The sequence below is a fragment of the Lynx canadensis genome, chromosome B3 (assembly GCF_007474595.2).
Source record: "Lynx canadensis isolate LIC74 chromosome B3, mLynCan4.pri.v2, whole genome shotgun sequence".
Taxonomy (NCBI): Eukaryota; Metazoa; Chordata; class Mammalia; order Carnivora; family Felidae; genus Lynx; species Lynx canadensis.
The window spans coordinates 81,601,154-81,624,997 of record NC_044308.2 but is presented as its reverse complement, the minus strand read 5'-3'; the positions used below and the strand labels follow the sequence as shown (position 1 = coordinate 81,624,997).

The 23,844-nt window shown below is 35.5% G+C and overlaps 1 protein-coding gene across 4 annotated transcripts in view; it reads right to left on the bottom strand.

Moving 5' to 3' along the window:
- ARHGAP5 (Rho GTPase activating protein 5) overlaps positions 1-23,844 on the bottom strand; it is a 75,965-nt gene that overhangs the window by 33,723 nt on the left and 18,398 nt on the right. For 3 of the 4 annotated variants that reach the window (XM_030318900.2, XM_030318899.2, XM_030318901.1), the window contains exon 3: positions 5,209-5,356. In XM_030318900.2, coding sequence (XP_030174760.1) covers positions 5,209-5,356 — 148 coding nt within the window. The remainder of the gene's footprint in view (positions 1-5,208; positions 5,357-23,844) is intronic. The other variant, XM_030318902.2, reaches the window with a different exon arrangement.

The following is a 23,844-nucleotide window of genomic DNA, read 5'->3' as shown; positions in this document are numbered from 1 at the left end:
AGAAATACAAAAACACAAATTCAAAGGAATATATATACTCCTATGTTTATTGCAGCATTATCTACAACAGCAAAATTATGGAAGCAGTGCAAGTCTCCAGTGACAGATGAATGGATAAAGAAGTGGTATATATATACAATTGAATATTAAGTCATAATGAAACCTTGCCATTTGTAATGCATGAATGGAGCTAGAGAGTAAAAGCCTAGGCAAAATAAGTCCAAGAAAGACAAATTCCATGATTTCACTCATAGGTGGAACTTAAGAAAGAAAACAAACAAGCAAAGGAAAAAAAGAGAGAGAGATAAACCAAGAAACACACTCTCTCTTTGAAGCTTGCTCATTCATTCATTCATTCATTCAAAGAGAGAGAGAGAGAGCAGAAGCAGGGGAAGAGCAGAGAGAGGGAGAATCCCAAGCAGGCTCTGCACCATCAGCAGAGCCTGACCTGGGGCTCAAACTCACAAAAACTGGGAGATCAAGACCTGAGCCAAAATCAAGAGTTGGACACAACCAACTGAGCCACCCAAATGCCCCCAAACAAGCTCTTCACTATTGAAAACAAATTGATGGTTACCAGAGGGGAAGTAGGTAGGGGGATGGGTGAAATAAGTGATGGGGATTAAGTAGTGCACTTGTCATGAAGAGCATGGGGTGATTTCTGGAATGGCTCAATCACTATATTGTACACCTGAAACTAATATAACACTGCATGTTAACTATACTGGAATTTAAAAAAAAGAATAAAAGAAAAAAATATATAATTAAAATGTGTAACAAAAGAAAAAGGGATCAGAAGGTTAAATATACTGTTACAAGGTTCTTAAATTATAAATGATAGTGGTGTAATATTTGATAATGAACTGTGTTTAAAGATACATATTTCAAATACTAGTACATCACTAATATAAAGATACAAATAGGCTAAAAGGATGGAAAAGATACACTACACAAACATTACTCAAGGAAAATACCATTGGCTATATTAGTATTACACAAAGTAGACTTCATAAGTATTATGAAGCATAAAGAGAGTGCTTTATAATAATAACAGCTCAGTTCATAAAGAAGACATAATCCTAACTAAAATTTCAAAACACATGAAGCAAAACCTAAGAGAACTGAAAGGAGAAAGACCTATATAATCACAACTACAGATTTCATTAGTATTCTTTAAGTAATTAAAAAAAAACAAGTCAACAACAACAAAAACATCACTAAGGATATATAAGACTTGACCGGTACTCTCAAAGAATGTGACCTCTTAACTTGCATTTACAGAACCCTTCACCTGAAATCTTAATGAACATTCTACTCAAAGTCCCACCATACACAGATTATATTCTGGGTTATAAAGCAATCTCAATAAATTTACAGTGAAATCAAACTGCTGTTTTCCAACTGCAAGAGAATTAAACTAAAAATGAGTAACAGAAAAATACCTGGAAAATATTTAGAAATAAAATACTTATAAAATAACCAATGAGTTAAATTTTAAAAAAAATCAAAAGGAAAACTACAAAGTATTCGAAACTGAATGCAAATGTAAACACCAAAATTTGTGGCATGCAGTTAAAACAAGCTTAGAGGAAAATGTTTAACAGAAAATATTATAGTAAATAAGATTGGTCAAAATCATTAATCTAGGCTTCTACTTCAAGACACTAAAAAGAAGCCAAATGAAAGCTGAAAAAGGGAATTAAAAGCAGAATTCACTCAATTAAAAAATAGACAAAAGGAAAAAAAAATCAATAAAACCAAAAGCTGGCTCTTTGAAAAGATCAGTAATATTGACAAATCTCTAATATGAAGGGGGAAAAAAACGCAAATTAGTAATACAAAATCAAAAGAGAAGCCATCACTACAGATGCTACAGGCATTAAAATACTGATAAGGAATGTTATAAACAATCTTCTGTCACCCTGGATGAAATGGACAAACTCCTTGAAAACCAATGCTTGCTCAAGAAGAAATAAAAAATCTGTACATCCCTGTATCTATTTAAAAAATTTAATCCAGGGGTGCCTGGGTGGCTCAGTTGATTAAGTATTCCACTTTTGATTCTAGCTCAGGTCTTGGATCTCATCATGACCTGATCATGAGTCAAGCCCCATGTGGGCTCTGCACTGAGAGTGTAGGGCCTGCTTGAGATTCTCTCTCTCTCTCTGCCCCTCCCCCAACTTGCACACACGTGTGACCTCTGTCAAAATAAACATTAAAAAAAATTTTAATCCACAGTTAAAAGCCTCTTCAGAAATAAAAATCCAGGTCCAAACAGTTTCACTGGTGAATTATATCAAATTTAAGAAAGAAATATTACCAATCTTGTACAACCTTTTTAGAAAATAGATTCAAGTCTGTGGTGTCCGTTTTACTACTCTGATACCAAAACCAGACAAAGACACTTCAAGAAAACCATAGACCAATATCCCTCAGGAAGCAGAAATCCTTAACATTTTAGCAAACTAACTCCAGTGACATATAAAAAAGACAAAACATTATAACCAAGTTGCGTTTATCTCAGGAATGCAAGTTTTTAACATCTGGAGATCAATTAATATAATTTACCATTAAACAGACTTTTAAAAGAACCATATGATCACCTCAACAAATGAAGAAAAATCACAACAAAATCAACATCGATTTTGGACATAAGAAAAGGAACTTCCGAACCTGATAAAGAGCATCTATGAAAAACCCAACAGCTAACACCATACTTAATGATAATACACTGGATGATTTTTGGGGTGATGAGAATGTTCTGTATCTTGCTTGTGGTAGTGCTTAAATGACTACAGAGTTATCAAAACTCACCATTCTATTAAAATTGATGAATTTTACTGTACGTAAATTATATCAATAAAGTTGAATTTTAAAACTACTGTAATAGCTTCTTCAAGATTGTTTAAAAAGTTTAGTTCTTTAAACAAGACTTAATTATAACAATAAAGTACTGCTCATTTATATTACTATGCCTAAAGATCTACAATCAAGTTCAACTTTTAAACAGTAAGTATCTGATATATATTTACATTAAGTTGAACCTTCAACAGAAGATGGTTGTGCCACAGTGCATATTGAGAATTTGATATTGAATTCAAACAACTGAGAATTTCTAAAACTGATCAGCATTAATCAGTAAAATCAATTAGAACTACCACCACCAACAACACAAAAGTGGACTTGAAACTTCTATATAACTATTCTTGTGATCTTACAGTACCTCAGTATACTTCTTTTTATTTTTTTAATGTTTGTTTACTGATTTAGGAAGAGAAAGAGCAGTGTGCAAGTGGGGGAGAGACAGAAGGAGAGGGGGGGGGAGGGAGAGGGAGAGGGGGAGAGAGAAAGAGAGGGAGAGAGGGAGAGAAAAAGAGAGAATCCTATGCAGGCTCCACATTGTCAGCGGCAGAGCCCTATGTGGGGCTTGAGCTCACAAACCCGTGAGATCGTGACCTGAGTCGAAACCAAGAGTCATATGCTCAACCGAGTGAGCCACCGAGGAGCCCCACCTCAGTATACTTCTAACAAAGCACTTAAATATATAAATTATCTGTCAGTTAAATGAAATAATTCAAATTATGCTAAAATATGGGATAGAGTTTCATTTTATCTTACATTTGGAACTCGTTCATTTTCCTCAAACCAAATCACTCAATTACCATGAAGATATTCAAGAAATGAGAATTTTTAATTATAAAAATAAATGTACAAAAGACTATTACTTTATTATTTTCTAATTACTAAAGAAAAATATTTCCTAATTTCTCAGTTATTTCCATAAAGCCTAACTATATTATTAGAGCAAATAAGAATTCTTTAAGTTCAGAGCAGAAAGCTAATATTCTAAGAACCTTTACATTTCTATTATACTAAAGATGGATACAAATATAGATAAGAAATGAGGCTAAAACTACACTTTGTTGAAGGAAAATTCAAATGATTAAGAGTATATCCAAATGTATGCTCTATAAATTAACACTTATTAAAAGAAGGGAGAAGATTACAGGCTATTTCAACTCTAACACTAGTGGATAACAGTTAATGCCCCATATTCCACTTCTTTTTCACAACAGGAAGTCAGCATTTCTCACCAGACAACCCAATTAGTATAGAACTTAGCTAATAATCAGACTAAAAAGGCTAAAATATACACTGAAGTAAAAATGAGCCTGACATTTTAGATAGGTCAGACATCCTAGTTTTGTCTTTAAACAATGCTTATTTATCAAAGAAGATCATTAAGAACAAATAAAGCTAAGATGGGATTAGTTCATGTTTTCAAACCATCCAATTTTATACTCCAGTCAATTACTGAGGTTTCATGATTAACTCATGTTCACTTTAAATGCAAATAAACATGATAATATTCTACCTTTATTCCTCAACTTTAGACTACTCCAACCCTCAGCTAATAGTTTACACTGGGCAAAGTAAACGTAACACAGGCTTGTTTTTAAAATAGTGAGGATATAAAAAAATTAAAAACAAAAACAAAAAAATAAAATAGCGAGGATATCTGCACACACCTGACTTCAGCTCAGGTCTTGATCTCTACAGTCCCTCCTGAGTTCAAGCCCTGCATCTGGCTTGCTGGGGGTCAGCGCAGAACATGGTTCAGATCTTCTGTCCCCCTCTCTCCCTGACCCTCCCCACTCCCATTCTCTCTCTCTCTCTCTCTCTCTATCAAAAAATATTTAAAAATACAGCATATAAACCACATAGAGCTAGTGCTGCTAACAAATAAATGGTTAACATCTCAAATCAGCAGTCTTTCATACGTTTATAAATATTGCTATGAAATTTAAAACAAATATTCATATGTAAAATGGGTAATAAAAATAGTACTAGACTTAAAAAATATTCAAAACTTTCAAATTATCTGTTTAAATCATTAACTATGATTAAATAGTAGCATAATTTAATCATCAACTTATTCTAAATTCCAGATAAGAGAAGTTTAACATTTTAGCATTCAACTTACCCATTTATTAGAAGTCCAACAAAAGCATTAATGGCTAAGAACAAGGTTTTCTGCAAATATCAGATAGTTATGTCTAGAGTGAACACTCAACACAATCAATCCTAATGAGAACTACACATCTGTTTCAAAACTTAGCTTTTATGAATCATGAACATTTGACAAACTGTTGGTATAGCAAAAGTGAAATTTTAAATTAAATCTCTGCAATGATACTTCTATCCTACCTGTATCTTCAATAAATTCCACACATTTTTCAACAAATAGTGGTATGGGCTTCTCAGCTGTCACCAGATCCTGGAGGGGCATCCCAAAGTAATTACTCTCCCAATTTCTACGTGTTGGTGGATTGAAGTTCTTAGTTTTCTTTTTCTGCTATAAGAAAACATATTCAAGTTAAAACTATTAAAATTAATTTCCTTCAAAATAGCATGAGTATTAAGCAATGTAAATACACATTTTGTATCAAAAGATTTATTTAAAAGCCACATCTAACTTAAATGACCATCAATATGGGACTCAGTTAAATTCTGCCAGAAGCATCAACCTGAGCAACGGAAAGAGACAAAAAGTGAACAGAGGAAATATGACTAGAAAAAAATGTTCCCTCTAGAAAATAATAGGAAACTGGATAGGTAGGGAAATTAGAAAAGGTCATTTTTCAATACCAACTCAAAGGAAAATCTCAAAGTGAGCAATGCTCAATTCAGTTTAGGTGTGGTTTACTAACTCTATTTGGTCTTTAGGGCAGGTCCAAGCGAGTTTTTCGCATATAGGTTTATTTATAAAAACATAATATAACTTTAATTATTGATTATACAATGAAGCTATGTAACTTCATGACTTTTAGTCCCATCATTTGTCTTTTCTCATTTTCCCATTTTCTTCCCATGTACTGACTATATCTTAAACGTTAAAATAGTTTTCTTAAGTAACTGATAAAACATTTTCACAATAGTAAAAACAAAATGAAATACTGATTTTTAGAGTTTAACTTCAATATAGCACTGGGAGAAAATGGGTTCTTAACCAAGAAGTGAACATCTGAAAAACCTATGGAGGTTTAGAATTGCTGAGGAGATTCTGAGTCAGTTTTTCTGGAGTAGGATACTACAGGCATCTCCAAAGATAATTCTATTATGCATCCCCCATTGAGAATCTCTAAAATATACGAAGATAAGTAAATTTTCAGAAATCCAAAGATGTCAGAGCACTTCTATTGACAGCCCTTGTTCCCTTTTTAGCTTACCTACGAACTTTTATTTTCGGTTATAAATCACAGATCTTTTCAAATCTGTCATAAGTATCATTACTGACTTATAAATAGGATAAAAACATAACATTTCTTATCAGAAAAGGGGAGAATGGCAGACGTAGGAGAGCTTTCTATCCCTAAAGCAATACTCCTCATCTTAATTTCCCATTCCTCCTGGAGGAGTCTCTCCTTTGGATGGATCCCCCAATGTATTCTTCCAAGTTTCTGGCTATCTTAAATAATTAACTAAGTCCTTTCTTCATTTCAATTTTAGGCTGTTCCACCTAGCAAACTTCCAGAGCTCATGAAACCCAATTTCTAAATCCACATGTACTATATCTCAGTGGTGATAGGGATTATATACAAACCTGGTGTGTACAAATCATATACAATATAACTAGGTATCTAGGATATTGCCAAGAAAGCACTGGAGTGTTTGATCTGGGTCAAGACCTAAAGCCACCGGTAGTGTAGATCCTTACTCCTTAAATAATCCTTCCACTCCCACCACCACCAAAGCAGAACATTATGCAAGGAAGTGGAAATGAAGACACTGTAATTTCAAAAATGAGATAGGATAGTGGCAGAGTCCTCTTTCTAGCCTGCAAACTATCAGCTGCAAAATTTGATTAGAAAACTGAAAACTGAGGCAAAGATGAATGTATTTTCTTTAAAGAGTTAATACAACAATGAAAAAGATTATACTTAGGTAGATTAATGAAAATAGCAATGTCTAGCCTATGGTAGGAGCAACAGGAATGAAGTGATACAAAGATCTTAATACATCTTGGCCACTTAAAGAACACAGTTGTAAGAAGAGTAAGTTGGTTGGTCCTAAATGTTCCAGTCAATTCTTAAGAAATCCTCTTTTTAATACTGCCCTTTAGGAATCAATCTAAACTTTCAGATGACTCTAAAAATATTCCACCCCTTATCCTTGGAATCATAACAAAGGAGGAAAAAATGAAGTGTAAACTTCATCTAGTAAGCACTGAATACTTGACTGAAATTGGGAGGGTGAAGACAGGAAGCAAAGTAAGGTAGATTGATTCTGTGGCTTATGCTCAGGGAACATTCCCCAAGGTCTGTAAAATTTCAAGGGCAAATTATTTAATTCTGTAGTTATACCAAGATTCAGGGATAGTACTCTAAGGTAATGAAAGGCTAAATGTCTTATAGCATGGAATTTCTGGCAAACTCTAAAGGGATAATTTACTAACACAGAACTGCCCTGACAGCTCAAGTTTTAATTCATATACATTAGGAGGAAAAAAGGGTAAAAAGTTCTGTGATTTTACTAATTTTTCTACTAACTGACATGGATATAAAAGAAAATTCTATGCAGAAAAAGTTTTGGATTAGACATTCCTGTGTTAGCTTTTATGATAAATAAAAATATATACAATTCCTTTTTTCTAATAGAGATAGTTCTTAATCGTCAGAATTCAAGGATTTCTTTTAAAACATGTGAATTTTAAAAAACTTTACATAATTCTGATATACACCCCTTGGTTGAGAGTTGCTGATCTATAGCGATAAATTTATACCAATTCAAAAACGAATGTTTTAAGTTAAACTAAGGTTAGATGATTACAATTGCTATAAAAAATGCCATCAAGATTCTCTGAAAGGCAAGAAAAAAAAGAGGAGTATGGTTATTTGCTAATTTATTTCCACAGCTATTAAAGAAGCATTGTCAGAAATGGCAGCCCCAATTAAATAATTACGCCAGCAGGAAAACATCTAATTTACGATAACCCAATTTTTAATTCATACTACAGTCACACATATCCTCATTTCTGCTTAAATGCAAGTGCCCACCATCTTTTTTTTCTGGCCACTTAGGCAAATCTCATGTCATGTCTGCTACAAATGAATGTCCGCAATAAAATATCCCATTCACAAATAATGTAAACAATGTTATCAATTAAATGTCCAGCAGATATTAAAAACTATCATTAGTGTAAGAAAACAGGACCAGGAAACGGTATATAAATAGCTTCTTCCAGGAGCTGCGCTCCCGCTTCGCGAAGATCAGCAACACAACAAAGAAGGGCATCTAATAAGCAACACTGTCAAATAACTACTGTAATTAATAACACTTAAAAAACATAATGCCTCAACTGCTTCATTTGTAAACAACCAACCAAAGAAAAAAAAATAGCAAAAAGCAGTTAACTTGGCTTTCAAAGAATGAATCCAGGAAACAAGAATATCTGGTCTTCTCTACTCTCTTAAGATGGGATTCTTGGGAGGAAAACAAACAAACAAAAAAACACATCAAGAAAATGAGACAAGAGGAAGCAAAATGTAAAGAAACTGAAGAAAAAAACCCATTAAAGAAATGAAAACCTCTTTAGTGAAGATTCAATTGAAAAGATCAGAATAAAGTGAAAAACATCATCAGAGATCCCTCATCTACTGTATCACTCCTACGACACACTCCAAAAACTACTCTTGCTTCCACTGTATTTTATTTTTTAATGTTTATTTTTGAGAGAAAGAGAGAGGGCAGGGGAGACAGAGAGAAAGTCACAGAATTCAAAACAGGCTCCAGGCTCTGAGCTGTCAGCACAGAGCCCCATGCAAGGCTTGAACACACGAACTATGACATAATGACCTGAGCTAAGTTGATGCCCAAATGAAGGAGCTACCGAGGCACCCCTTCTACTTTCACATTAAAAAGTCTCAATCATCTTCTCCTATTTGCCCCATAATGCCATTTTCTCTTATAGACAAACTCTGCAGAAGTCATATAGACTAGAGGTCTCCAATTCCTCTTTCATTCCCTCTTGTATGTACTCAAATTAGTCTATCACCCTCATTACTCCATAAACTTGTTCTTATCAAGGTTTTGTTTTGCAACAGTTAGTTCCCAACTCTCACCTTCTTTGACCTTTCAGCAGTCACTCTCTTCACTGGACTTTCAGAACACCACCTGTATGACCTCACTCTCTCCCCCCTTATTTGTCTCCTCTGCTGGTCCCTTTTAGCCAGCCTTGTAATGCTGTGAATATCCCAGGCCTCAGTCCCTGACCATCTTCTTTTTCTCAACATCTGTCCCAGCCCTCTTCATACTGTCATCCAATTGCTGATAACCCAAATACTTCCAGCTCAGCTCTTTCTCCTGAACTCTGGACTCATCTAAAACATTCTACTGGACATCTTCACTTGAATTTCTAAGAGACATATCGTTCTTCATATGTGCAAATCTAGAAGCACCAGGGTGGCTCAAACATCCAACTTAGGCTCAGGTGACCATCTCACGGTTTGTGAGTTTGAGCTCCAATTTGGAGTTCTGCTGTCAGCATGGAGCCTGCTTTGGATCCTCTGTACCCTGTTCTCTCTGCCCCTCTCCCATGTGCGCATGCTCACTCTCTCAAAAATAAACAAACATTAAAAAAAATGTACAAAACTAAACTTCTGATTTCTTTAAAATGTTCCCCAAATGCAGCCTTATCCCTCAGATACTGACAATTCCAACCTTTCAGTAGCTCAGGCTATAAAAATCTTGGTCTTAGCCTTGATCCCTCTTTTTCTCTCATACTCTAATTCCAACTGTCAAGCACATGTATTAGATATAGAATCTAACTATTTCTTAAAGCTATCACTTCACACATCTAGATTATTGTATCAACTGCTTCAATCCATTCCCCCTGGTCCTATCACCATCCTCTCAGACCATTCTCAACAAAGCAGCCAGAATGATAGTGGCTACACAAACAGCAGCCTATAAAGCCATATACAAATCTGCATGCCTTGAACTTGGTCTCTTATATTCTGACTTCGTTTCCCTCTACTTTTTTCATCACTTACTCCCTTCCTCCATCCACATGGCTAACTTGTTTTAATAAATCAGGCATGCTCCTGACCTAGGACTCTTATACTGGCTGTTCCCTTTACCATCTCAATGAGGCCTACCTCTACCTACACTGTATTACAAACTGTAATTTTAATGCCTGTCTTCTAGCTCCTGCCCAGTATTCCCAATCCCTTATACTGCTGTTTCTACCCACAACACTACATACTTTACTCATGTATTTTTATTATATTATTATTATATCTTTTGGTGCCCCCCTGCTATAATTTCAGCTTCAAACAAGGGCAGGGGTTTTTATCTGCTCTGTTCATCAACATACTCCAAAGATCTAGTATAGTGCCTGTAAAAAAGAAAGTACAAAGGGATTTGAGATCTCTTCTGAAATAATGAACACCAATGTAGATTAAATTAAATGATCTCATCATGTAATAACAATAAAAAAAATTTTTTAAAGACTAGGACAATGAAATGTAAGCAATGTATTTTATAGCAGAATAAAGATCAGCTAAGTAGGATAAACAGCAATTGCATGTAGCTTTGGCCCACAGTAGCTCCTTCCTGAAAATACATTCTCATCCAATCATGTTAAGGAGAGGGAAGTAAAATCTATGACCTATGAGGAAATCTTGCCTTTCATAAAGAGCAGGTACAAACATGCCTTGTATGACTGACTTCTAGAATTTCACAGGAATTTCCTTAAAGACCACATTCTGCTACACAGGATTTCTCAACTTCCATATTATTGACATTTTGGGCTGTATAACTCTTTGTTGTGGGAGAGTGCCACAAACATTAAGACGTTTAGCAGAATCCCTGGCTTCTACCCAATAGCTACCAGTAGCAACTCCCTACCCCAGTTGTGACAGCCAAAAATGTTTCCAGACATTGCCAGATGTACCCTGGAGGGCAAAACTGACCCTGGTTGAGAACAATCGTGCTAGGCTAATAAAAACAAGGATGAAGGACTCAAGTTTGGGAGATAGCTAGAGACAGATTTCTGGGAAGTGTGAGAATTTTAACTTTAAAAAAGGTCAATAGGTAACTCAAGATTGAGAAATAGTACTGTAAGGTACACAAAGATGAATGATAATCAGAACTTTCCTCAAAAAGCTTACAGTGTAGTAAGAAAAAAGCTACGAAGTGATAAAACTACTACAAAGTGATTACTTTAGGTGAGAGGAGTAAGTATTATATCACACACTTACGTCAGTATAAGAAAGAAGCCTTAGGGCAGCTCAGTCAGGTAAGTGTCTGCTCTTGATCTCAAGGTCATGAGTTCAAAGCCCCACATTGGGCATGGAAAAGGAAAAGGGAAAGGGAAAAGGGGAAAGGGAAAAAGAAAAGAAAAAGAGAAGAAAAGCCTTAAATGGAAGCCAGGACTCCCCGAAGGCTTCTTCAATCCTTTTTCAAAAAGTCTATAAAAGCTGTAGGTGCTAGCTAAGAGTATAAACACACTTTGGAAATCAGGGATATTGTGAAGGCTCTTTCACACCCTTTAAGCTACCACTCAGCAAAAAGAAGGAAGAGACAGTAACTGAGGATAAATAAATGTGGTCTGAGTTCTTGTTCATACTAACAGACAAACTGGTTTCTAGCAATGATTCATCTCTAAGATGCCATCTTCCTATAAAGCATTTCAATATAAATTATCTACCTGGTAGCTATTTTATTAATGCCATTAACAACTTCAGCAACCAAAAAATAAACATGGAATCATCTGGGGAGGGTCCTAGCAAAACATCTAGTTATTTAAAAGAAATAATGGTTGGGGCGCCTGGGTGGCTCAGTCGGTTGGGCATCCGACTTCAGCTCAGGTCACGATCTCGCGGTCCATGAGTTCGAGCCCCGCGTCGGGCTCTGGGCTGATGGCTCAGAGCCTGGAGCCTGCTTCCGATTCTGTGTCTCCCTCTCTCTCTGCCCCTCCCCCATTCATGCTCTGTCTCTCTCTGTCCCAAAAATAAATAAATGTTAAAAAATTTTAAAAAAATAAATAAATAAAATAAAATAAATAATGGATGGCTTTCCTCCCAGTTTCCTCAAATACATATTATTAACTGTATTCACATAAAAATGTTTTCTATTATATCCACCACTCCATTATTTTTAAATTTTTATTTATTTTGAGAGAGAAAGCACAAGAGCAAGCGGGGAAGAGGCAGAGAGACAGGGAGAGAGAATCCCAAGCAGGCTCCACAAGATCATGAACAGAGCCGAAATCAAGAGTTGGGACACTTACTGACTGAGCCCCCCAGAAACCTCCCAGCACTTCCTTTTAAAACCACTGATTTTTCTTTTGCTTCACAACTAATCTGTTAGGTACTCTGTTACTCTAACGATTGTCAATCAGAGCATCAACAGATAAATTTTTCAGTGTGTCTTCTTCCTTCCTCATTATCAACAGAGGTTCTTTTTTTTTTTTTAATTTTTTTTTTAACGTTTATTTATTTTTGAGACAGAGAGAGACAGAGCATGAACGGGGGAGGGGCAGAGAGAGAGGGAGACACAGAATCGGAAGCAGGCTCCAGGCTCTGAGCCATCAGCCCAGAGCCCGACGCGGGGCTCGAACTCGTGGACCGCGAGATCGTGACCTGAGCTGAAGTCGGACGCTTAACCGACTGAGCCACCCAGGCGCCCCTCAACAGAGGTTCTTAAGCTAGAGTCCACAGCTTTAGAAAATATATGAAACCCTTAAAATTTTGTGCATGTTCATTTTTCCAGGGAAAATACCCAAACCTTTCCTCAAATTTTCAAAGGTTAAGAACAATTCCCCTGAAGCTCAAAACAATTACTTTATAAAAAATGTTCGAAGTTTACCTTCCACATGGATAAAGTTAGATACACTCACATCACTTTTGTTACACTTATATTTTGTCCTTAAAAATTGGAAACATCAAAAATTACTATTTTTAAAAAGCAGTCTTTTGGGGTTTTTCTTTTCACACTCATAAATTAAGTCATTTTTACTCGAGGACTCCTTTACAACATCAGCTGAGATGACAAGAAAACATTAGAGTTAGAAATCATAAAACTATACCTATTACAGAAATAACTCTTCTAGGATTAAAGTGGGACAATTTGTAGTATACCAAATTTTGGAGTACATAAAAGTGACAGCCCTGTAAAATTACCCGTTAAGTCTTAGAACAGTAACAACGGACCACGGATAGAAAATTATAAGCTTTAATTTTCTATGTTAACAGAGTTAAGTGACTCCTTGATATATTAACATATTCTAACAATTACAATCAGTGTGCTGTAGAATTAAGAGTAATTTCAATACTGGGGTGCCTGGGCGGCTCAGTCAGACAAGTGTCTGTCTGACTTCAGCTCAGGTCATGATCTCGCAGTTTGCAGGTGTGAACCACGCATTGGGCTCTGTGCTGATGGCTCAGAGCCTGGAGCCCGTTTCAGATTCTGCGTCCCCCCTCTTTCTCTATCCCTCCTTTGCTCGCACTCTCTCTCTCAAAAATAAACATTAAAAAAAATTAAAAAACAAAATTTCAGAATTTGTGCTATGCCAGTTTTTGCTAAACATTCAAAATATGCTGTTATGAAAGCAAAGAAAAAAAGTTTGAAAAGAATGCCACACTGGAGAAATTTACGTTTTAATTTTCTTAAATTTATTTATTTATTTTTTGAGAGAAAGAGTAAGCATATGTGAGGGACAGAGGGAAAGAGAGAGACAAAATCACAAGCAAGATCCACACTGACAGCACAAAGTCTGACGCGGAGCTTGGGGACTCAATCTCACAAACTGGGAGATCATGACCTGAACCAAAATCAAGAGTTTGACACTTAACCAAATGACCAATCCAGGTGCCATTCCATTTGCTTCTAAGTTAGTAAAAAAAAAAAAAGCACACCAATGATACAAGTATTTAAATTAAGCCTCATTAGAACACATGAGTAAAATAAATATACTTTAAAAACTGACCCATATAGGGGCTGACCCTGGATGGCTCAATCAGTTAAGCATCCCAACTTCAGCTCGGGTTATGATCACACAATTTGTGGGTTCAAGCCCTGCATTAGGCTCTGTACAGACAGCTCAGACCCTGGAGCCTACTTCAGATTTTGTGTCTCCCTGTCTCTCTGCCCCTCCCTCACTTATGCGGTCTCTCAAAAATAAACAAACATTAAAAAAAAAAAAAAAAAACCTTACCCATCTAGTTACTTTTCAATATGAATTTGAAAAGTTAAAAATCATGGTCAAATGGACAGCACAAATAAATAGCAAATTGTAAAACATAAACAGAAATACTCACATAATATATCCACACCTATGTAATGTCATAAATTGATGTATCTGGCACCAGAAACGTCACCAACTTTATGAGAAATTTTAGGAACTTCATGTAAATAATCAGGCATAGACCAATTTAGCCAGTAGCCAGTAAGAAAGCAATTGAAATGGTTACTAAAGAACACCTCACCAAATGCTTTCCAAATGAGAATGGAAATATTAAAGAACCATAAGTTCTGCTAAATCTCAATGTAAGTATAAAATGTTTAATTTTCAACAACAAATTTTACTAGACTGAATTCCTTGACAGCAGAGCCCACACACCAATTCATTCCTGTACCCTTAACTTCAAACAGCGCTCAAGCATAGTGGGCATTCAATAAGATGTTCACTGAATAAATTGAGTTTCCTTAAGTCAAAACTAAATGGTAATTACTTAAAAAAAAAAAAAAAAAGCACACACACATAAAGGGTTCTTTTTCACCACTACAGAAACAAAGCCACATACTCATACTGACTTCAACTGACAACAGTCAACATACTGTATCAGGCCATAAAAATATATTATAAACAAGATATAAATCTTCCTTGTAACAGATATTATGGTTTTCATCCCTTAACAAATTACCCAATTTGGGGGAAAGGCAACTCCACCCAAAGTTCTAGGGATAAAGGCTCAGGCCTATACTTAGTACCATAAACTCTATTCTCCCGGCCAGAGTTCCCTGGCTACAAATGGGTACAGTCCCAAATCAAGATACATAGTCTAGAAAAGACGCTGATTAAGGAGAGTCTGGGAAACCAGCTTTCCCTTTCTTCTGAATATATCACCTTTACAAGAGTGACCCACACTCTCTCTCCCCTAAGGAATATCTGCAAGATAATAATCAATATAATGGGTACTCTGCCAACAAGAAAACTAAGGTACTCTCCCAAAATATGTATAAAATAGAAAACCTGAAACTTCCAAGCAGTTCAAGGCTCCGTTAAATGACCTTGCTCATTAAACAAAGTCTAAGCTTACTCTATCTGTATCTGATCTAAAAGTATTGTTCTTTCTACAGTAAGCTTTTTAGCATCCAATTTTTATTTAGCCTTAATTAAAATTCTTTAAAGAATTTCAGTTTTTCTCAGATGTGAACACTGATAGTCCATCAAATTAACTGTCAACAAGTTAAGGGATACACACTAGACGTGAAAGGCAAACTTACCCTGTAACTTATGCATTTTGATACAGACAAAACAGTTCAATGCAGATATATATCTCATTCTTATATCTGGAATGAACAATTTATAAATCAAAAAAAATTCTGGCCACCACTGTTTGATTAACAGTATATTTAAAAGTACTTTATTTAATAAAGACAGATTCTACAAGTCAGAAGTAAAAACTAAACCTAAGATTCATTACATTCAAAAGAACCTAAAGTATTAATAGCAGGTATCAATTCACTATTTATTAATATTAAATTAACATTTTGTGACTCATTACATACATAGGCATCTACCTCTTTGGTTTTTTTTTAAAGGTAACATGCCTATTTTGGTATTCTTCCTCAAACCGTATTACAAGGGCTAAAGCAGCAGAATCTTCTAAGGCATTATCTCAGAATCAGGTTTAGTAAGAAAGAAGCAGTAAAATACATCGAGAAGAATATAGACTAGAAGCAACATTTGAGAATAAAAGAGGAATTGGTAGTCACTAATATAAATAAGAGGATGAAAAGACTCAGGACCTGGAAACAAGACAGAAAAACAGTATTAAAAGAAGCTGAAATACCAACTCACTCTAATGCACCATAAAATTCAACAAATAATTTACTATTTCCGATCTGAGTCAAGCTAGCGTAACAGAAATAGATACTGAAGAAAAACCAAACTGGCTTGATCACAGGTATACCTCATTTCATTGAATAAGTGTATTAAAAACTGGCAATTTTACCAATGCAACTCAAATTTCTCATTCAGTTCACGGTCTTAAAGCACTTTTTCAAACACCTGTAAGTTATGAAATCAATTCAGTAGGTCACAACCAGCACCTCTTTATTTCACTGTAATGGACTAGAAAATCAAAATAATGTATACAGTATTGTTTTTTGAGATTTCATTTATGGAGAAATATTTATGTGTATGATATAAACAAAGTAATTCTGATGGTTGCAATCAAGAAATGTCTTAAAAGGTTTTGATTTCATAACTAACACTAAACTCATTTTGGAGCAGAGAATAAAGGACGATCAAACATAAAGCCTTCTTTGATTGGCAGGAATGACAAATAAGCCCACTTTAAGAGAAACAGATCTTCCTTAGATGCCACTAATGCCCAAAAGTCGTAACTTTTTAGGTATTAAGGAATCTGAAAAAAGGTTTTTAAGACTACAGCTCCCATCTTGGAATCAAAGAATGAAGATAAACAGAATGACCTCTCCTCTTAGAGGGGAAAAAGAAACAAAGAAATGTATAAACTTGGGTTCAGAATTCATAAGAGTATTTAATTTAAAAATGAATATAGAAACTAATCCACCGTAATGGAACAAAAGACTAGTCATTCAACACTGGCAGTTCCTCAAGGCTCTGGTAGGCGCTCCTCTGTACTCCCCAAGGTCAATTTCATCTGCCATCTCTACTTCAGTGTGTCCTAAATATGTATCTCCAACTCAGACCTCTCCTGTGAGAACATCTAACTGCCAAATTAACATCTCCACTTGAACTCTAAAACCAAAGTTATAATTTCCACTCCCCAACTCTAAACCTGGTAAATCTCTAATGTTCTACATCATAAACAGCATCAACACTGTTAAAGCTGCATAAGCCAGAAACCAAGAAGGTATCTTTCCTATCTCATTTACCATTCTCACTCTTTCTCCCCAAACAATACACCATCAAATCTTAGAGATTTTAGGTACTCTTAAATCCATCTCATTCCCTCCACTGCCATCATTCTCCCTTCCCATTCCAACTACTCAAAAGTTTTCATCATGATTTATTTAGATTACTGTAATATGCTAATTGGTCTTCCATGGCTCAACCCATTCACCACATGGAAACCAAGTGATTTCAAATCCATCCACTGTCTAGTGTATCACTTCAAAGCTAAATAACAGAAATGTCTAACAATGCTAAAAAGGTCCAAGTCTAGTCCCAACTAGCGAGTCTCTCCTTGTACTGCTCTTTCCCACAGAACTAAGGGTCAGCAATTCAGCCTGCTGCCTGTGTTTATACTGCAACAGCAGATCTGAACAGTTATAACAGAGGCTACGTTACCTGCAAAGCCTAAAATACTACCTGACTCTATGGAAAGTATGCCAGTACCTTCCTTAGATTAATGACCACTTACAGTGACCTCTTTAAAGAACATACCACATTCCCTCTCACAATATGAACACTCTACTCATTCAGCATTAAATAGTCTTCCAATCATCCAACCATTCCACTAGTTAAGTCCTATTAACCCATCATATCTGACTTAAAATGACACTTCTCAGGGAGGCCTTTCCTCACCCTCTATACTAGCACATCTCAATTCAGATAAGCCACATTTCAATAGCCCCGTTGGCTACCATACTGGAATAACAGTTCCAAGACAGAAGACTAGATGTTTTGAGGTGTACTTTTCTATTCTATTGGTCAATATGCCTATCTCTGTGCCAATACCAGTCTTACATGCTAAAGTTTTACATTATCTGATAAAATAAGCACATACACCCATCACCACCACTCCACCTCTGCCTTTCTTCTTAAGTGGCCTATTCGAGGAGCACCTGGGTGGCTCAGTTAAGCATCTGACTCTTCATTTCGGCTCAGGTAATGATATCGCAATTCATGGGTTTAAGCAGAACCTGCTTGGGTTTCTCGCGCTCTCTCTCTCTCTCTCTCTCTCTCTCCCTCCCTCCCTCCTTCCGCCCCTCTCTTGCTATCTCTCAAAAATAAATAAACTTTTTTTTAAAAAAGTGTCCTATTCTAGGCTCTTTACTCTTCCATACGTGGGTTAAAAACACTGTGTGAAGTAACCTGAAAAACCCTGACACTCTGAATGAAACACTGAATCCAGAGATTAGTCTGAAAGCAATGACTTCTTCATAATATGCTATATTCGTGGACAGGAAAGCACTAGAGTTCCCCATTTATTTAGATCTTTTTCACTGTTTTTCAATACCTTTCCACATAGTGGTGTGCACATGTTATAATTACTCCCAGGCACTGGATAATCTACCATGCTTCTGTAACTAGTATCTTCTCCAATTATTTTTACTATTTATTCCCAATATACAGAGAAGCAATTGACTTTTGGTAACTGATATTACTCAAACTATTTCTGTTAACTCCTCTACTACCATTAATTTATTTGTTGATCCTTTATGGCTTTTACATAGACAATCACATCAGCCAATAATGACAATTTTGCTTCCTCCATTCTAATATTCATGCATTTAATTTTTTTTATTTTATTGCTTTGACTAGCACCTCCACATAATACTGAATAAAGTGGTGACAGTGTGTACATTATCTTGTTCCTGGTTGAAAAGAGAGTCCATTTCCCCATTTAGGGCATTTGTTGCAGGATATTTGTTGCAGACTTCAATTGTTTATTTGTAGAAACCTTTTTTCCAAGTTAAGGTTCTTATCTATTCATAATATAGTTTTCTATGAATTTATTAAATTTAATAAAATGCCTTTCATACACTGTTGCTGCATGTTTTTTGCTATTATATGTCCAAAATCCCTTATCTAAAACCCTTGAGGAAAATATGTTTTAGCATTTGGAAGTTTTTAGTCATTAGCCATAATGTACAGTACAAAAACTGTCAATTATGTAACCCCATTAAAGTGTGGGTCGGTTCTGCAGTGAATAGTATGGATATTTACTCTAAATAAGATCAGCAATGATTAAAAATAGCCTCAAATAAGATTCTGCAACCAAGAGCAGGTCAAATCAGATTGTGTCGCAAAGTCTGAAAAAAAATAACAAAAACAAAAAACTTGGTTTTCAGAAGTTGTTGGATTTCAAAACTGCAGTCAAGGGCCTGTGGACCTGTATCTGTATTTCATTTAGGATTTTTGCATGTACACTCCCCTAAGCAAAACAGGACTATAATTTTCCTTTCTTATACCATCCTTGTCTGATTCTGAAATTAAGACTAGATGACTTCAAGAAAATGAATTAAAGAACGTATTCTCCTGCTTTCTGTTTTCTGGAATAGTTTGAAGAACACTGAAATCATCCATTCCTTGAAAAGTCTCCTATCAAATGATCTGAGCCTGGTATTTTTGTGCAAGATAAAACTATTACTCCACAACTTATGGGACTGGGGTGCCTGGGTGGCTCAGTTGGTTATGTGTCTGACTCTTGACTTTGGCTCAGGTCATGATCTCAGAGTCGTGAGATTGAGCCCTACATCATGTTTGCACTGGATGTGGTGCCTGCTTAAGATTCTCTCTCTCTCTCCCTCCCCCACCCCCCACTGCGTTCACTCTCCTTCTTTTAAAAACAACAACAAAAATAGTTATGGGATTATTCAAAGCTTTCTTGTCTGTATTTTTCTGAGTTTGTGTTAATTTTGTTTAAACTTTCAAATATGCTAACATAAAACTGTTGATAGTATTCTATTATCTTTTTTTTAAGTATTTTTTTTTTTTAATGTTTACTTTTGAAAGAGACAGAGAGAAAAACAGAGCATGAGCAGTAGAGGGGCAGAGAGAAGGAGCCACAGAATCTGAAGCAGGTTCCAGGCTCTGAGCTGTTCGCACAGAGTGCGACGCAGGGCTCAAACTCATGAACTGTGAGATGATGACCTGAGCTGAAGTCAGACACTTAATCAACTGAGCTACCCAGGTGCCCCAAAGTTCTATTATTTTTTTAATCTATCTGTGATTATGTTCCCTTTTTCATTGTCAGTATTTAATTATGCCTTCTCTTTTTTTCTGATTAATCTTGAAGGACATTTGTCTACTTTTCTAGTCTTCTTAAAGAGTCAGCTTTTAGCTTTATTGACTTCTCACTTGGTTTCTGTAGCTCTCTAACTTCAAAAATGAATATGTAAGGAAGCTCAGTCGGTAGATGACGTGACTCCTGATCCTGGGGTTCTAAGTTCGAGCTCCACTTTGGGTATACAGATTACTTAAAAAAATAAGTAAAAATAAACGGAGTATATACATCAGCTTCCCACCTAGACTATGTGAGGCCAATCACTTCCCTACCTGCAACCTGAAATCCAACACAACTTTCCTTACTCCTCAGGCCTTGCTTAACTAACTGCTTTTGGATTTAAACTAGCTCTTCAACTTAGCAGATTTTTATAAATGCAGTGTTATTTCACAATATCCCCAAAATAAGGGCAGTTTCCTATCATCTCTCACCTTACTTAGTAACAATTTTATGCCTCTGTAAACATGATTTTCCCCACCTAAAATCTTTTCTCCTTCTTTAAAGCCAACCAAAATACCCCAAACTGGTGACGTACCTCTTTCTTCATGAAGCTTTGTGAAATTAACTATAAACTCTAGGGTAATAGCTCAGCCTGTATTCCTTTAATGTTTATACTTAAGTGATACTATCAAAAAATAGTGTACATACTTTATTTAACAAATTTACTAATGTGTCAGGCACTGCTATAAATAAATATGAACTGATTTTTCATAGCAGTCCCAAGAAATATGTTTATCTCCATTTTCCTAGTTGGAAGTGCAGAATGATTACACACTTACACAGCTAGTAAATGACAGCCTGGATTCAAATCCCAGAAGTCTGGCTCCAACAAACCATGTGCCCTTAACTATGCTTCCTTAAATTGTTCTAGTAGTACTTTCTTAACACTGCCCCAAGCACAAGGTATGGTCTCTCTAACTACCCATTTAAACTCTTTAAGGGGATGTGTGTTCTTTTTTTTTATATCCTTCAACAACTTTCTGCACAGACTTTAAGTGTTTAGCAGGTTATTAGCTAATGCTTACTGAACTGAAACACGAGACGACAATTACTCAAGTCCAGCTTACACAATGAAAATAATTTTTAGGAAAATTAAGTTGCACTAAAGTGCTCCAGCCTTGCTTGGAAAACAAAAAATATTATGGATAACTTATATAAAGTTAGCTTTGGAGTGAGCTAAGACATATAGTGTGCATATATACACACAAATCCATAAAATATAGCTGTGGTCCAACACTGTTTCTGTAAAATTTCACTGTAAACTATGTTTATCTTTTTAAGATCACAGGTATAGAAACTAAACATTTAAGTGATAAATTAAAAAATTAAAAATTATTTACAGACCTAAAAACTTCTAAAATAGAATTTCTTCAATTTTCTTAGAGTTCAAATATTCTAATACATGAATCTAAAAACTAAAGCAATGTTATATGAAAGTACAAGGAAATTCTAAAATAGCTCTAAAGATTAAAATAGCGTAAACTACCGTGAGTTAAGTCAACTGAAAGCAGATTATAAATACGACCCAAAACCAATGCACCACTTCAATAGAAGTGAGGACAAGACTGACACCAAATGAAAAGAGGTACATTATACAAAAGGCTGAGTAGAAGCAAATATATGAACCATTGCAAGTGAAGAAGAAGAGAACCTAGGCCCATGTTTCTCTGTGGAATAATAACAAAAATTAAAGACAAATTACTGTATTTAGTGATTTTAAGATGTGGTGAATGTAAATACCAACATTACTTTATGTATCTTTAAAAAAGAAACAATAAAATCCTGTATTAATTATAATATCAATTAACATTGGATATTAGATTCAGTAAAATTCTTATCTTCCTGAACTTCCTCAACTTAGGATGGGGTTATATCCTGCTCAACCCATTGTAAGTTGAAAATACGTATCATTAAATCAAAAAACCACTTAATATACCTCACACGTCTAACATCATAGCTTAGCCTATCCTACCTCAAATGCTCTCAAAACACATTAGTCTACAGTTGGGCAAAATCACATAACACAAAGACTATGCTATTAGTAAGTGATGAATATTCTGAAATGTACTGAATACTGTACTGAAAGTGAAAAACAGAATGATTTTGTGGGCAAAGAATGGTTGTTTACCCCTCATGACTGCATGGCTGAATGGAGCTGCAGCTTGCTACCATTGCCCAGCATCACAAGAATATTGTACTACATCTCACTAGCCCAGGAAAAGACCAAAATTCAAAATTCTAAGTATGGTTTCTATTGAATGTGCTACTGCTTTTGCACTATCATAAAGCTGAAAAATCTTAGTTGGAACCATCCTAAGTCAAGGACCATGTGTATAATTGACTATGTAAGACAAATCATGTATGAGAAACATTTAATTCAAGGAATATTATTACTAAACTAACTGAAATCAGGTAATGTGCTAAAATTTCAGAATATAAATACAAATTTGGTATATTCCTTCCTCACAGTGGTCATAGTTAAGAAATTAACACTAAAATAACTATAGTAATAATAAATATCGAGTCATTTAAGTCTTTGGAATTCAATTGTTGAACATGTTTACCCTAAAGAAATGACCTAGGGGTGCCTGGGTGGCTCAGTATGTTAAATGTCTGACTTCAGCTCAGGTTATGATCTCACAGTTCGTGGGTTTGGGCCCCACATCAGGCTCTGTGCTGACAGCTCAGAACCTGGAGCCTGCTTCAGATTCTAGGTCTCCTTCTCTCTCTGCCCCTCCCCGTGCTCACTCGCATGCTCTCTCTCTCAAAAATAAAACATTTAAAAAAGAAAATAATCTAAAAAGAACAATCTTTCATGCAAATTGGCCACTGCAATAAAAAAATGATAGCAAAATTAAAAACCTAGAAGGCTAGCCACCCAGTTTTAAAACAATTTGTTAAATGGAAAACAATGTAATAAGTAAAGGTATTAACTGAAATACTATGGAGCAATATGGAAAAATACAACTAAGTGAAAAAAATAAAAAAGCACATATACACTACTACTGCAACTAAATAAAAATTAGGAATAATGGGGAAATATAAAGAAAACTATTGAGAAAGATGTTGAAAACCTAAGTGTTTGCTCATAGATTGTATATTAACTAATAGTACTACACCATCATTAAATTTCCTCATTTTGGTATCGGTACTGTTACTATTTAAGAGAATGTTCTTGTTCTCACAAAATGAAGTATTTAATGGTAGAAAGAGTCCAACATCTCCAATTTAATCTCAAAGGGCTCAAAACAATAAACCTCAATACACACACACACATCAAATAGATCAAGGAAGCAGGACAAAATGCTTCCTGAGGGTAAATCTCAGTAAAGAATATACAAAAGCTTTTATCCTTCCTGCAACTATTCTCCAAGTTGAAATTATAATAAAAAGTTACCAGGGCGCCTGGGTGGCTCAGTCGACTGAGCGTCCGACTTCAGCTCGGGTCATGATCTCACAGTCTGTGAGTTCGAGCCCCGTGTCAGGCTCTGTGCTGACAGCTCAGAGCCCGGGGCCTGTTTCAGATTCTGTGTCTCCCTCTCTCTCTAACCCTCCCCCGTTCACGCTCTGTCTCTTATCTCAAAAATAAATAAACGTTAAAAAAAAAAAAAAAATTAAA